Raw genomic sequence first — 15,107 nt, 5'->3', positions numbered from 1 at the left:
CAGGGAGTTATTGATTTTAGATTGCCCCGAAAACAGACAACCCGTGCCTTGAATGACTGGCACTCAAACAGCTCTATGAGTGTATGTCACAGCACAAACCAATTTGGGGAAGGGGATCAGAAAGCTTGTATAGATCCCTCCTCTGCATACCATGCAGCACGAGTCAGTTTATTACAAATAATCAAAGCAGACAAAAAGAATTTCCTTTCTTTCATCAGAAATTCCTTCTATAGCACCTAGCTCCACTCTGGTTAGTAGCCCGGACATTTCAACTTTAACTGGATTTATCTGTAGAGTCCATCTGCATTGCGTATTTTGTTGAGCAAATGCTGTTTCAATAATATCTGCTGAACACTTAAAATGCTGCACTTCTCCATCTTTGATTTGGAACTGGTTTTGTAACTGAATTACCCCATCACTGACTCTACTGGTACAGTTGGGTCAAAAGGTCAAACCAAAGAAAAGCATTCATGACTTTAATACCATGCTAATGGCATTCAGTCTGGGCAATGGATGCTCCATTGCCACACATCCTAGTAGCTCGATTAGACTACAGAGCACATTTTACCACCACTGGTAAAATCAAAGCCCTTGAACATACACACAGAAACAGACAGCCAATGCTAATACCAGGGAGGAAGCTGGGCCTTGTGGTTCAGGCTCTTCTGCAAAACGCTCTCTCCTTGCAGGGTTGAGTAGGTCACTTGTACCTGCTCTGTCTCAGTGTCCTCTCCCTCAATGCAAGGGTGAAGAACTATATTTGTTCATGTGTTTAAAGTACTTTCAGCTCCACTGACAGAAGACACAAGGGTAAAGCACTATTATGCGCATAGGAGGATTCTCTCCACTTTTTTTTTTATCAGTTAATGGGCTCTCATGCTTTGGTGAAGCTATAGACTCTTTGCACTAAAGAAGTAGGCAAATCTTGGGGACATGCTACTCTGTAGCAGTCCTCATTAACAGTCTGAACATAACCAGCCGGAGCTTCTGTTAACATGCACAAATAGGCTTCCCTAACTGTGCGTGCGTGTGGTGTGACAGATGGCACGCATATTCCAATTCTGGCATCAGACCACCTAGTACATTAATCAAAAGGGGTATTTCTGATGGTTCTCCAGGCACTTGTGGATCACTGTGGGCATTTCACAGACATTAATGCAGGCTGGTCTGGAAAGGTGCATGACGCACACATCTTTCGGAACACTGGCCTGTTCAGGAAGCTGCAAGCAGGGACTTTCTTCCTGGACCGTAGAGGAAGTCGAAATGCCCACTGTGATCCTGGAAGACCCTGCCTACCCCTTAATGCTGTGGCTTATGAAGCCATACACAGAGAACCATGACAGCAGCAAGGAGCGGTTCAATAGGCTGAGGAAATGCAGAATGATCATTGAGTGTGCTTTTGGCCGTTTAAAGGCATGCTGGCACTGCCTCTACGGGAGGCTGGACCAGGCCGATGACAACATATCTATGAATATGGCCACATGCTGTATGCTCCATAATATTTGTGAAGGGATGGGTGAAAGCTTCACTCAGGACTGGACCACTGAGGCTCACTGCCTGGAAGCTGAATTTGAACAGCCAGAGACCAGAGCTTTTAGAGGGGTGCAGTGTGGGGCCACGAGGATCAAGGATGCCTTGAGGCGGCAATTTGAAGCTGAAAGCCACTAATATTTTTTGCTAGGCTTGGGAGTGCAGTGCTTGTAATGCTAGGAGGTGACTGTGATGGGTGCATACAATGCACTGTGAAGGTTTAAAGAAAATTGTCTGTTGTTTTGCAGGGCTCTGTTTTCTTTCAATTAATGCCATAAAGATTGCTTTCAAACCAAATAATTATTTTATTAAAAAAAAACAAACAAACCACAGAGAGAAACAAAAGCACATCAGCACTGTGGGGGACAGGAGGAAGGGAGGGTCCCATTAGGAGGTGGGGTCCCTGGAAGATTTTTGTATGTCCACATATCATATGCAACCTTGTCCTTTGGAGTACAGTGCAGCGGGTACTGTACTTCAGCAGGGCTAAACTGCAGAGGGATAGGTGTTGAGTGCAGTGGGTACTGGGAGTCCACAGGGCTGGACTGTGATGGGGCAGGAGTGGAATGAAGTGGGTATAGACTCAAGACAGGAGGTTGATAAAAGTGTGTTGGTGGTGTCTGGGGGATCCATGGGAAAGAGTTTTGTGATAGCAACTTTAGGGGACAGCGGGCACGGAGTTGCTCAGTTTGCAGTGCTAGTGGCACCTGGAATGTGTCCGCTTGGCGTTCCATAATCTTTAAGAGTCACTCCGTGGCTTCATTCTGGTGCGCCACATTCTCCTTTTGGTCCCTCTTCTTGCTGTCCCGCCACTCCTTCAATTCTTGTTTTTCATCCGTGGAGCGCATCATGACATCATGCAGAAAAAGTCTTCTTTAGTTCTTTGTGGCTGCTTTCTAATTCTGTGCAGCCATTCAGCCAGCAACAACAAAGAGGGAGGCTGGGCTTCCAAGGTCATACCTGTGAAGCCAAAATGCAACATTTTACAGAAGCAGTATTGTTTGCAACACACAGACCACTGAGTCAGTGATTTAAAACACAGCCATTATTCCCATACCTGTCACTAACTGGCTTACCCTAGACATGCTTACGAGCCACAAGACCCTCAAAATGGTGAGTAACTGCAGAGGCAGGGGAAATCAGTGTTCCAGGACTGTACTGTACACTGGGCACATGGCTCTTGGGGAGAGCCAGCACAGTAGGGGGGCCTTATAATCATTACTGTCCCCACTTTTTCCACAGGCTGTGTTCATCATGGAAGATAGGTCGCTGCTGAGAGTGAGCAAGGAATCAAGGGAGGGTCTTCTCCAAGACTGCGGCTTCCGCCCTGGCCCTTATGCGACTTGCCTGTGTGCAGCAATGGTCCCTCTCCCAGTGATGGTACGATCGGGTGTGAAAGTTACCCTTAATGGGGCAAGAAACAAAGCAGCTCTGCCAAAGAACCTGTGGCAGTGGATTGCCCAGTATCTCCACGAGAGTTTTGTGGAGATCTTTGGCAGATTCCCATGAAGTGAGGGAGTCAATCAACACCTTGTTCCACTGCTCAGACTAGGTATGTGGAGGTACGCGCATCATACAGACACAAGTCTACTTTCTGCAACCCTCCGGCCCCCAACAACTCACTTCAGTGATTCCCAAAAATCAAAGCCACTTACCAGGGCCTTCTCTCCTGTTTGCACTTTGCCAAGCTCCGACACTGGCTAGCATCCTCTGGGGTAGAGAAGAGCTCCTGGCTACATGTATCTCTGACCTCCGAGTCATCCTCTGCCTCTGGGTTCCCCTCCCCTTCCTTGTCCAAGATTTCCTCTCCTGGCTCGGTCCACTCTCAACTGGCACGTGAGCCACCAAAGTATCCACAGTGGCCTTCGCAGTGGAGGTAGGGTTGCCACCAAGTATCACGTCCAGCTCTTTGTAGAACTGGCAGCTCATGGGCATAGCACTGGAGCAGTGGTTTGCCTCCTGGGCCTTGTGGTAGACATTCCACAGCTCCTTCACTTTGACCCTGCACCGCAGTGTGTCTTGGTCATGGCCCCTTTCTGTCATGCATCATAACATCTGTCTGTAGGTATCATAATTCCTATGACGGGAGCGCAGCTGGGACAGGACAGCCTCCTCTCCCCAAATGCTGATGAGGTCCAGCAGCTCAGCACTGCTCCAAGCAGGAGATCACCTGGTCGGTGGACCAGGCCTGGTCACCTGGAAAGATGGGCTGAGACCACTGTATGTGTCACCGAGCAAACAGGAAGGGGACTTTCAAAATTCCCAAGGAATTTACAGCATTGAGCTCCTGGTTGGTCACCTGAGGGCAGGGTAGTAGAGTTCTCGCCTCCCTGGTCATCGGTTTGAACAGGCATTGTGGGACACCTGCCGGAGGCCAATTGCAGTGCTATAATCGACAAGGGTGTCTACACTGGCACCACGGCACTGTAGCCCAGGCGCAGAAAGCTGTACGCCTTTTATAGGGGTGTTTTTTTATTGTGTTGCAACTGCGCAGTTCCTGCGCACTAGGTGGCTTGGCAGTGCGTACAGAAACTTGCCAGTGTAGACAAGGCTTGAGAGAGGCAAGAAGAGTTTAAGGTCAGCTGTAGTGAAGTCTCCCCAGAAGTCAGGTGCATACAGAATGTTAGAATGAGATCACTGTTTAAATCTCAATCTCTTATGAAATGCTAGATGAAGGAAAGGTTTCAGGCAGACCAGAAATACTGCAATATTGCAGGAGAGAGAGAAAACAAAGAAACTCATGAGTCACTCTTAAGTAGCATGAGGTTCTGGAAGATCAAACATTTGCACATGCTAAGTTAAACCACAATGTTGTTCCACACACACCTGGCTCTGGAATTCTCAGTGGTGTCCTTTGGCTCCACTCCACATCCTGCTCTGCAAGCTGGTGGCTGATATCAATCACAGCACTACCTAGCACCATAAGATTTGCATAGCTGGAGAGGAATAGATTCTCTTAATTTTCCAAAGCCAGAATGTTACTACAGGAGAAAGGAACCCATTGCAATAATCCCACATCCTTGCAATATGACAGGAGATATTCAAGCAACGTAGCTTCCTAATGCATGATTCACTCTGCAACACCACTCCTATTACGGACTCTTCAATGCCTATGATCAGACTCTTTGCACATATGACAAAGTGCACCTAGTATTTCAAACACGTCTATTTCTGTTTAGCTCTGACAACTGGAAATACTGTACTGACTTCCTATTTTTTTTTTGGAATAGAAGCCAAAATGATCCTCATTTATCCACTGCTAATGCAAACCCTTATGGGCTTCAAAGTATGAAAGAATGAGTCTTAAAAACAAAAATTACGATTTCAGATCAGTTACAGAGCAAAGCTGATCTGAAGATACTATTTTGTCATGGATAGACCTGTAGAGTAATACGCTGAACTGCTCCAGAATTCAACCATCTTCTTACAGAAAGCTACTTATTTTATTTTGTGGATCAACCAGATATATTATGGGTAACTGACTCCAACACCCATGCACTCCCCTACCTTTTGCTGGGTACTTCACACCCACCAAACATCTCTCCTCCTTACCTCTCACTTTTATGGTGCATATTATATGGGACAGGAAGCAGTCTGCCTGTCATCTTTTTTCCAAGAGCCAAAGGGCTAATGAAATCAAATTAAATCCTACCCCAATTCAGAGTCAAACTACTGCCTCGTCTCCCTGCAAGGAGACTGAAAGCACATTTCTGAAGTGCCTTCTAAGTGTTCTTAATATAAAGCCTGCATAATAAATGACAACCAGAAAGATGTTCAACTGATGAAAGTTAAGATTGATACTAGTAACAGACAGTCCATTCACATCCCCATTTCATTCCATACACTTACCCCTAGAGAGCTGCTACCAGCTGGATCACTCAGTCCACTTACACTGTAGCCCTCAGGAGAGGCAGGGCTTTCGTTTTTCTGTTCTCTTGAGTCCGTTCCATTTTGCACTGAAGTTTTCTCTTGAGTTGCATGGTCACTGGGAACATACACCTCCCTCAATGAAGGCCCAGGTTCTGGGTTATCCTTTAGATCAATATTACTCAAGTCGTTCTTAGATGCGCTGTCCAAGGTACTGGCTGGCAGATTTTCAGCATTCCCCCTGGTGGAGAGATCTGTTGTATCCCTTTTCAGCAAGCCCCTCTTGTCATTTGCCAAGTTCTGTTTTTGTGTCAACAGCTCCCGGAAGGACCTTCGCGGTCTCTTTTTGGCTTGGACTGGCGTGCACCAATCCAACAACTTGTGAAGCAGAGTCTCCACCTCGCCTTCATGTTGAGAGCTTAAGGAGTGCTCTGTAGTTTTCGATTTCTTTAGAAACACCAAAATGGAATCTGAGGAGTCAGTCCTGCTTGCCTGACACTGGTGGGGAATCATGCAGTTCACCTGGATACACATCTTTTCCAACAGCCAAAAGGCATCACAGCTGGAGCTCTGGCAGCAAGCAGCCTGACATGACTGGGCAGAGTGAAATCCCTCCACAAGCTGTAGCTGGCGATCTCCCCATGATCTCAAATGGCCACCAAGCAGTATCTTCTCTGGCTGGCACACGGCTCGATTCCAGTTTGCATCTGGGAAGGAGGCAGAGTGGAAAAGAAGAGACAATTCAAAATACTATAAAGTGACTAACAATTAAGCCTTAGCACTGCCAAGGAGTATTCAGAGTACAGGAGTGGGGTCAGAGCAAGGAACCAGAAGGCAGGACTCCTGGGTTCTAGAACCTGCTCCACTGACTGCATATGACCTTAGGCAAGTCACTTCATCTCTGTGCCTCAGTTTCCCTCTCTAAATCAAAACGGCAACTTACCCAATTCATAGGGTCATCACGAGATTAAATTCCTTTGCTTGTAACTCTCTGGAAGGTATCACAGAAAGGCAAAGTAATACTAGGCAGCATGCCTAGTTTCTGATAGGGGCTGGAGTTGCCTCAGTGCTCACTTTGGGCTGGCAAGTCCATCTCTCTACACCGAGGCCCCTTTTGGATTTAAAAACTCCCACAGCACAGGGATATAAATGTTATTTGTCACTAAAGGCACAGAATCAAGCTTTCCACCACCAGCTATGGGCCGCACCAACGTAACAACACCACCAGTAGATTGAGCAAATCTGAGTACATCACTTTTGACAGCTGAAGCATAAAAGCAGCTTCTATTATTTTAAGCATCCCTGGGTTTTTAACCCTCCGTCCATTTAATTTTCTAAAAGCCCATTTTACTTAAAGTTAGAACTCAGAAGGGGATTTTATAAATTGTCATGTCAGGCAACATGGTGGCAAACCAAGCTGGGGGCATAACCTGGCCAAGCCACCGCTCCATGGAGGATGCTGCCCTGTTCTAGAGATTCTTGTCAGAATGAGGAAACTTCAACCATAGTAACTAGCGCTGAGTTCTGAGACTTCAGCATAGCATGGGGTAGAAAATTGAAAAGACCTTCCATTCTCAACCCAGTTGAGATCTGCTTTGAGTAAAAATGTGGACAGCTGAGTTATGAGAAGCAGTGTTTAGTGGTTACACCAAAGTCAGGAATCTTGGTTTCCATTCCTGTATCTGATATTAACTTGCTGCATAACCTTGGATTCACGGCTCAATCTCGGTGCCTCAATATATGCTTCTGAAAAACAGCATTAGAATTTACCGAGGTCACAGGTGCATTAAGGCTATAATAATGTTTGTAAAGCACCACATAGATTAATACTCTTTTCTGCATCTTGAAACGAAGACGAACACACTCATGTCCCTCACCTTCTGATGTGCATGACCTGTTGCAAACAGATTCAGTTCTGGCAATAGCACTGTAAACATTTTAAACACATGGAGGCTCTTCTGTATCCAGATTTGCCTGCATGCTTATCTGTGGTAGCTCAGTGTACTAGGGCTCTGAAGCCAAGTCAATGCAAAGTTGCTTTCCTGCTGCAGAAACTTTGCATAAAGAATGTTTAGCTTGGCTGACTGCAGCACAAGCCTTGGCTAATGAGATGTTCTAACCTTGTACTGAAGAGACTAAATATTTTAAGTTTAGGTTATCAGCTGTGCAATGCACCTTGGGCCACTGAGTCCTTTCCCCGTTGTCAGTCCCACTGAGTCACTTGACAAGTACAATAGGTGCAAAATATTCAGTCCATCCACTATACCACTCCGCAGTACGGTGACATCAACCATAAGTAACACAAGGAGACACTTGCTAAATTTTTCTAATCAAAATAAGCTTTACTATATAGCTTCTCTAAAAAAAAGAAAAGAAAAAAAGTTACAGCTAACATGAAAAATAGGTTTAGCTTTACATGACGAATAAAAATTTATCCAGGAGAGGTCATGTGCTTTAGTGGACTCAGAATGGGACTGGAAGCCAGATTCTCAAAGTCCTAATTCTGGCTGTGCCATGACTCTTTCTGTGGTCTGTGGGAAATCGCTTCATTTATCTGTGGCTCAGGTTCCCCACAGGGGAGCTATTACTTGCAGAAATGTTGCAAAGATTTACGCTTTCACAGAAGCAAACGTTTTAATTTAGAGCGTCAAGGTCTATTCTGATGAAGAGGTAGAGAAGACGTTGTCTAATGGAGCACTAATCAGCACCTCTATACAAGGCCAAGATGGTGAGAAAAATCCCTTTTAGGAAGGGTGATAAAACAGACAGTTATGATTTAATTTTGGAAGCAGTTTCTGGATGATTACTGGAGCAGATGCATTTGTGGTGAATATTACTTCTACACCCCCTCCCTCACCTCCTTTTCCCCATACACAAGGTAGCTTGGCATTCATGCTGTCTTCTTCTAGGACGTGTATTCTCTTGTAGTAAGTGGTTGCCGCTTTATTGCATGCACATTTATGTGAAATTTCAAATAAAACCAAATCACAGGAATCCCAGCTACAAAGTCATGTGAAACAATCACTGCGCCTCATGAGCAAGCGCAGGTTCCACTGTCTAAACAAAGTCGCTTGGTAATCCCAGAAGGATGTGGTATGGTTGTGTATCAATTGTTATCAAAGGACGGTCACATTTTCCTGCATGGGAGGGCGGTGACAACAGTTGAGTCAACAGCTTGAAGTCTGCATTTCTTCATGAAGAACAATGATTAAATCATGGTAGGACTCAAACACAATATACTAGCCTGTCTAGAAGGCACCTTTCTGTTAGACAACAGTCTATTAGATTTAAATGAGCAGGCTCTGCAGTCTACACATACAGAGAAATTTATACGTGGATCCCCATATGCCAGCTATTCACTTATGACTGAGGATCATGCACAGTTTCCTGCTATGGGGAAAGGACCAAATACTTTCAGAAAGCCACCAGCAGCTGAAAAGTTTTAGAGAGTGCATTGTTTTCTGGTAATGTGTATGGATTTCCAGGTTTTGGGATCAGGGTAAAGACTGCCAGGCAACATTCTTTGCTGAACTAGATCTCCAGCATAGGCTGATATCATGTACAGAGGGCCAGAAACTTGTCACGGTCTTGGAACACCAACGTGCTTCCCTCACTGAAGAGGAAATAGCTTCCTCTAGTGTACCATTCACATCATATAATATTGCTGAAAATGGTAAGGGGACCTAGCTTTTTACAAAAATGCATCTCAGGGACTCAACGTGCATGTCAATTAGCAACAGCGTAGTTAAGGCATGCAAAGGGAGAGCCGACAGCCCGCTGAACATATCTGAAGAGAATGGAGAGGAATTATGTAGGGTGATTCAAGGGAGCATAACAAACAGTAATGGAATGAAATTGAGAAAGGGGAAAATCAAGTACATCCAGAACAGTTCTGCACAAGGGAAGGCCCAGACCTCTCGCTGGCATAGCTCAGTGGTTTGAGCACTGGCCTGCTAAACCCAGAGTTGTGAGTTCAATCCTTGAGGGGGCCACATAGGGACCTGGGGCAAAAATCAGTACTTTGTCCTGCTAGTGAAGGCAGGGGGCTGGACTCAATGACCTTTAGGGTCTTTTCCAGCTCTATGAGATAGAAAAGAAAGGTATATCTCCGTATTTTCTCTCTTAATACTAAAATGGATAATCTACTAGAAAATATAGGATAGGGAACAACCCCAGTGGTCCCTCAGGTGTTGTGGCAGAACTTAGTACTGAAGATAACTAAGATTCTGATTTGATACAAAGGAACTGCAGCAGGTACAACAAAAATAATCCATTTCAATCTATTTATCCAAGTCCTTGCAGACTTTCACTTGCCTTGAAACAAACATACTATGCAAAGTTACAAAAAAGGGTTGCTGCAGACACACCAGTGTTTATCAATTCACATCTAAGCCATGTTGGAATATTTCCAACAGACTACAGCTGCAGGTGGATACTTTTACTAAGACTTTTATAGGGAGAACAGAAGACTTGTAAGCAGAACTTCAGTGTGAGAAACCTGCATTCAGAACGTCTGATTTGGAAAAAATCCTAAGCAAAGACTCAGACCCCTCCTTGATGCAAAGTAATAAAATAAAAAACATGAGTAGCGTGTGAATCGATACTTGGAATTGCTCGGATATGGGTGGTTTGAGTCGGACTGAGTATTTTTAGCAAAGTCACCCAACTGTGCTTCCCTGAAAAAAAGAGGCAAGATTGCCTCATGAAGTTGATTAAAACCACTTTGATTTTAACTAGTATAGCCTATAGGATTATTCTGCTAGCTATTATATCCCACTAATTCAGCCGGCTGTATCATGTAATACGTTTCTCTTTCTGAATTAACCCATTTCTTACATGATTCTTGTATTTTATCAGTAGTAATTCCTATGAACTTAGGATGTGTTGAGGCATATGATGTGTTTCCTAATGGTTATACACAATACGTTTTGCTGAAATGCAAGAAGCCTACCAGCCTGTATCCGGTAAGATCTGCTAAATAGCTAAAAGTTTAATCAGTTAAGAGTAAGTCAGCATAAAAGCTGGCCATCTTTGGCACAGATAGAAATGGTCCCTGAACTTCCGGGAACCAAAGAGAGGAACTACACACAACACTGAACAGGTTTATCCGGTGTCTGCAACCGGTTGGTAACCACAGGGTATACCACAAACCTGGAAGTCACCAGGAAAGCCTAGGTCGGCAGTTTTTAGAGTAAAATAATCCTTATTAATATGTAGAAAGTAAGTGTCATAATCCACTAACCTACAGGGTAAGTGCACCGATAAACTTCTTAGGGTACGGAAATAAGATTTGGGTACAGTAGGTTGGGCCTGAATTATATAGTGTCAGAATCCTGTAAAATACCATGTAAGGATATCTTAAGGTGCTTTTTCTTCTTTGTTCTCCTATATTCTATAGACTATATTTTTATCTACCTATCATTCTCTCTTCTATCAAGCTATCAGCTCAGCTTGTGCAGTATAGTAGAACTACTCAACATTCCTAACCCTTGAGGAAGCCAGCACCATCGTGTTATCGGGCATGCCATGAGTGAGACTGGTCCTTCACCTCCTCAAGGAAGGGTGAGAGTTTGTCAGGTTAAGGTACTTAGAATAGGAATGTTACCAAACAGGAGTTTGGAATTCTTTTACTGCTTTGCAGTCATAAGTTTCAAAGCATTATTCTTTTGTTAATCTCAATAAAGTTTTTATCAGTTTGGTATTGTCCTCAGTGTTTTTGCCAAGCACCCTGAGAGTCCTCTCCCGATATAGAGCTCTGAGTTCTTGGACCCAGTAGTCTGAATTGGACAAGAACCTATAAATCTTCCGGTCGGATGCGATTAGTGGCGAGCCATAACAAGTAACCCATCAAATTCAGGTCAGTGCTAGGGAAACAAATGAGCAAAGTGGGGAAAATGTCCGAGGTCTGGAATTTTCACTTTTTCGGGAGACAAGGCCTCCCCAAACTGATTTCCACTTCTCTATGTCCTCCTGTTTGGACAACATATCATTTAGGTTGCAAGAGATCAGCTTTTAATGGGCTATACATTCCGTCTTCCCCCTTCCTAACATACTGCTCCTTCCTGACCTGGAACAGCATCAGCACTGTTGTCCCACTTTATATCAGGCTATTCGTAACACCATCTCTATGCGGAGGACCCTTGGGAGTCTGATTCTTCCCCCAATTGGACAGCATGCCCATCACCACAGTAGCAACATGAAACACTCCTCTTCTCAGCTGGGACAAGGCACTGCCTTCTGCATACTCGCCATCTCTATGGGAAACAGAAGATTTAGACTCAAGCTTTGACCCCACACCACCACTCAAACTAGCCTTAGGAACAAGTACCCATTGTCTCTCTGTGTCTGGTCCACTCATCACTTGGGGCAACATCCCTCTCCAGCAGTGTGCCCAGAGAACTTCATAACTTGGTGATCACAAACTGTAAAGCTTCCCTGCCTCCAACAGGTCTCGGAGGCTGTCCCTCTCCCCCTTCACGCAATTAAAAAACAATATTTATTTTGGTAAGGTGAAAAAATTAATACAAAGAAGGCATCTGCCTGAGACCTTGTTTTTCACATTTCAGTCTGAAGCATGTTTTTTTTTTTTAAATGACTAACGTATAACTAGAGGTTTTTGAATGGAAATGACTTGTATCAGCTATGTTTTAAGAAAGCCGCCTGTTTAAACCTTGAGGACTCTACAACGTTTAAAGCAGCTTCAGAGGGCAATGATTAAAGCAGGTGGGATTTTCTCCTCCAAGTGGAGTAGATTAATACCTTTTCTTGAGGCTACGCAACGAGGGGACAGTCCATCATGGTTTTCATCTCTATTTCACATAGAACCCTGTTAGTTCAAGCCACACCCAAAACTAACATGAGGTTTGCTACTATCACATAGGTCATCCCGCTTGCGTGTTCTAGTCCTTCCTGCAACCCGCGTCTGCCTTGTCTGGGTTAGACTGCAAGTTCCTCAGGGCAAGGACCACTTAGGACTCTCATTTGTACACCACTCAGCACTATGGGGCCCCTTTCTTGGTTGTCCCTTAGACACCGCTGTAATAAGCATGATTAAAATGCCATTTGTTAAAGAATCTAAACCAGAGATTTCAACACAAGATTTTGCCAAAAAACAAAAAAACGGATGAATTCTAAAATGAGAGGGTACTAGGTACTATGCAATATAATGGCTTCTAGTAAGAGCACTTTTTAAAAAATAACCTACATGAAGACAACTATGAGTATAAAAGGACACAAATTCATAGCTAAAATTTAGATTTAAACAATACATTCTGCAAAACCTACTAGTAATATCTGCATTACATTTTTTAATTCAATGAATATAGCTTTCTTGGACGTTAACCTCTCAGACAGCAACCAGAAACCTAATCACTAAAGCACTGCAAACCACAAAAAGACTAGAAACCAATTATGAACAAAAGTTTTTTCATTGACCTACTTGCAATGAAAACTGAATGGTGATGACATGGGATTGGTAATGTGCCAAAAATAAGTAAATAAATATCAACTTTCAAATTAAGAAAGTGTTGAATTGTTGTTTAAAAAACAAACCAACCAACCTAAATCTTGCAGAGAAGGAAAGACAAGGATGATTAAAGAAATCCTAATAAACTATCATCTGTCATCTCTGGCTTTTATTGGGAGTTACCCACTGGCCAAAACTGGTTGTTAGTCTCCCCTTTATAAAGGGCAGATAAAAGCCATAGGTGTACATTATAATTGCACATAACAACTAAAAAGTTTGAGAATGAATGGCTGTAAGACTTCTTGTTTGAAAACTATTTATTTAATTGACCCATTTATAGGACTTTTGGATTAAATGAAGTGGCAGTAAATTGGAATATACAGGAAATAACTCAGAGGGTAACATGAAGTGTGATTCCAGCAGCTAGAGTAACTATAGTAAGGGTTATGTCAGCTTATCCATTATAAACTTGTCATTTCAGACTGTTCTGTGTCATAAAAAAATCTGCCTTATGCTGAGACCTGACTTGCGATGTTTAAACCACTGGAGCAAAATTTTATTATCAAATTTTGGAGAGGAAAATAAAGTCAGTTTGACGAAATTTTAGTCTGAGCAGAGAAAAAAGTCAGTTTTCTAGTTTCAGGGTTTATTTATTGCAGTTATGTGACTTTGATTGTACAGGTGATTATTCCACATTGTAAACTACTGTAGTTCTTTCAAGTGTTTTTAAAAAGACAAGTTATTTCATACTTAGATCAGGTACACACAGCTCATACAACAAACTACCTTGCCTAAGGATTTTTTTTGCTTGAAAAATTTAAGAGTGCAGCATAGATCAATGGATTAAAGGCTCCCTATACTCAGAGCTCTGCAGATTCAGGAGTCCCTAAAATAGACTAATGGCCTAAGGGATTGTTATAATGCCCCAGAGATAATGGGTCACTGGGAGATTACCTTACACACCATGTCACTGAGCACAGACTGACACACCCCCAAAAGCAGGCTCCCTGCCTCTCTGGCAAGGTCCTCTTGACTGCTGGAAACTTTAACTTGTTTCTTTTAACAGATGACAAATTCTGTGTTTTTCCCTAAAATATGAACACAAGAGTGTGAGTTACATATTAATAGTCTAATGATTCTGCATAGTGTGCAGCTACCACAGGGATGGACACTTTGCAAATGAGAAACGGTCATACTGCATTAGACCCAGTGATGCTTGTTATAGTTGCAACTTAGTTGCGACAAGCAGAAGGCTACTACTCCATCCTTAACATTGCTTTCAACTTCCCTTAAAAGGGAATGGTCAGAAAAATTTTCTTCCTCTCCCTCATGTAAAACGTTCATTCTCCTTCCTTCTCCACTCCAAAGAAAACAAGGATTCCACATTTGGCAAAGATTTTTCAGGTAGAATGTGTGTGTTTTGAGGCAAGGGAAAAGGAGAGTTCAAGTTTCAGAAGCCTCTGTTTCCCTAGCTATTAAATGAAAATAATTCTTATCTACCTTTGTAAAATGCTCTATGATCCTTGCATGAGAGAGGCAAACAAACATGAAGTGTCATGTGTTTCTTTGTTCTAACTATAATTCCTTGATGCCTTCTGCTGACCTGGGTCATGTTCAAAGCCACAAGTACAGGGAAACCTAAATTCCACATACTGGACAGCCACCAAAATTACTCAAGTGTGTGAGAAGGGGATTTTTTTTTTTTTTTTTTAGTGCTAAAATTTGAAACGTACCTCTGTCCTGAACTACAGTTTAACTGAGAGGGCTAGTAACCCAGCCTTGCAAAATCACCATGAAAATCTAGGATCAGAGGAGTAGCCGTGTTAGTCTGGATCTGTAAAAGCAGCAAAGAATCCTGTGGCACCTTATAGTGCTCCAAAACACCTGTTAGTCTATAAGGTGCCACATGAAAATCTAGCAGCTAGGCACAGTCTCCTTGGCAAGCCTTATTCCAATGATAAAGGATATTATATTTTTCTCAACTGTCCCAGTTAATTGGGTGCGTGCAATTTTGCAACGATGCAGCAACTCTGCAGTTATAATATCAATCATTGAAAGCATCTAGTCACAGTGACCTCCACACAATCTAAACAGGGACTTACAGGCAAACCAAGTGAAGTTAAATTCTGCTCTAAAGATGTTAATGTTTTATTTAAAGGATGTGTTACTCCAAACAAATAGTCCATTTCCCCAAAATAGTAACTTTAATCTAAAAACAACCCAACTGAAAGGTGATTTTGTTCTC

The 15,107-nt window shown here is 43.1% G+C and overlaps 1 protein-coding gene and 1 long non-coding RNA gene across 7 annotated transcripts in view; one reads left to right on the top strand and one right to left on the bottom strand.

Annotated features, from left to right (window-relative positions):
• LOC142045928 (uncharacterized) overlaps positions 1–14,729 on the top strand; it is a 76,468-nt gene extending 61,739 nt beyond the window's left edge. The window contains exon 3 of the long non-coding RNA XR_012654851.1: positions 14,706–14,729. This is a non-coding gene — a long non-coding RNA (uncharacterized LOC142045928). The remainder of the gene's footprint in view (positions 1–14,705) is intronic.
• Positions 1–15,107, bottom strand: part of KIAA0319L (KIAA0319 like) — a 49,188-nt gene that overhangs the window by 25,814 nt on the left and 8,267 nt on the right. For all 6 annotated transcript variants that reach the window (XM_032766803.2, XM_075060762.1, XM_032766802.2 and 3 more), the window contains exon 3: positions 5,380–6,104. In XM_032766803.2, coding sequence (XP_032622694.1) covers positions 5,380–6,104 — 725 coding nt within the window. The remainder of the gene's footprint in view (positions 1–5,379; positions 6,105–15,107) is intronic.

The sequence above is a fragment of the Chelonoidis abingdonii genome, chromosome 25 (assembly GCF_003597395.2).
Source record: "Chelonoidis abingdonii isolate Lonesome George chromosome 25, CheloAbing_2.0, whole genome shotgun sequence".
Taxonomy (NCBI): domain Eukaryota; kingdom Metazoa; phylum Chordata; order Testudines; family Testudinidae; genus Chelonoidis; species Chelonoidis abingdonii.
Note: the sequence above shows the minus strand (reverse complement) of the source record. Positions and strands in the feature narration are given on the sequence as shown.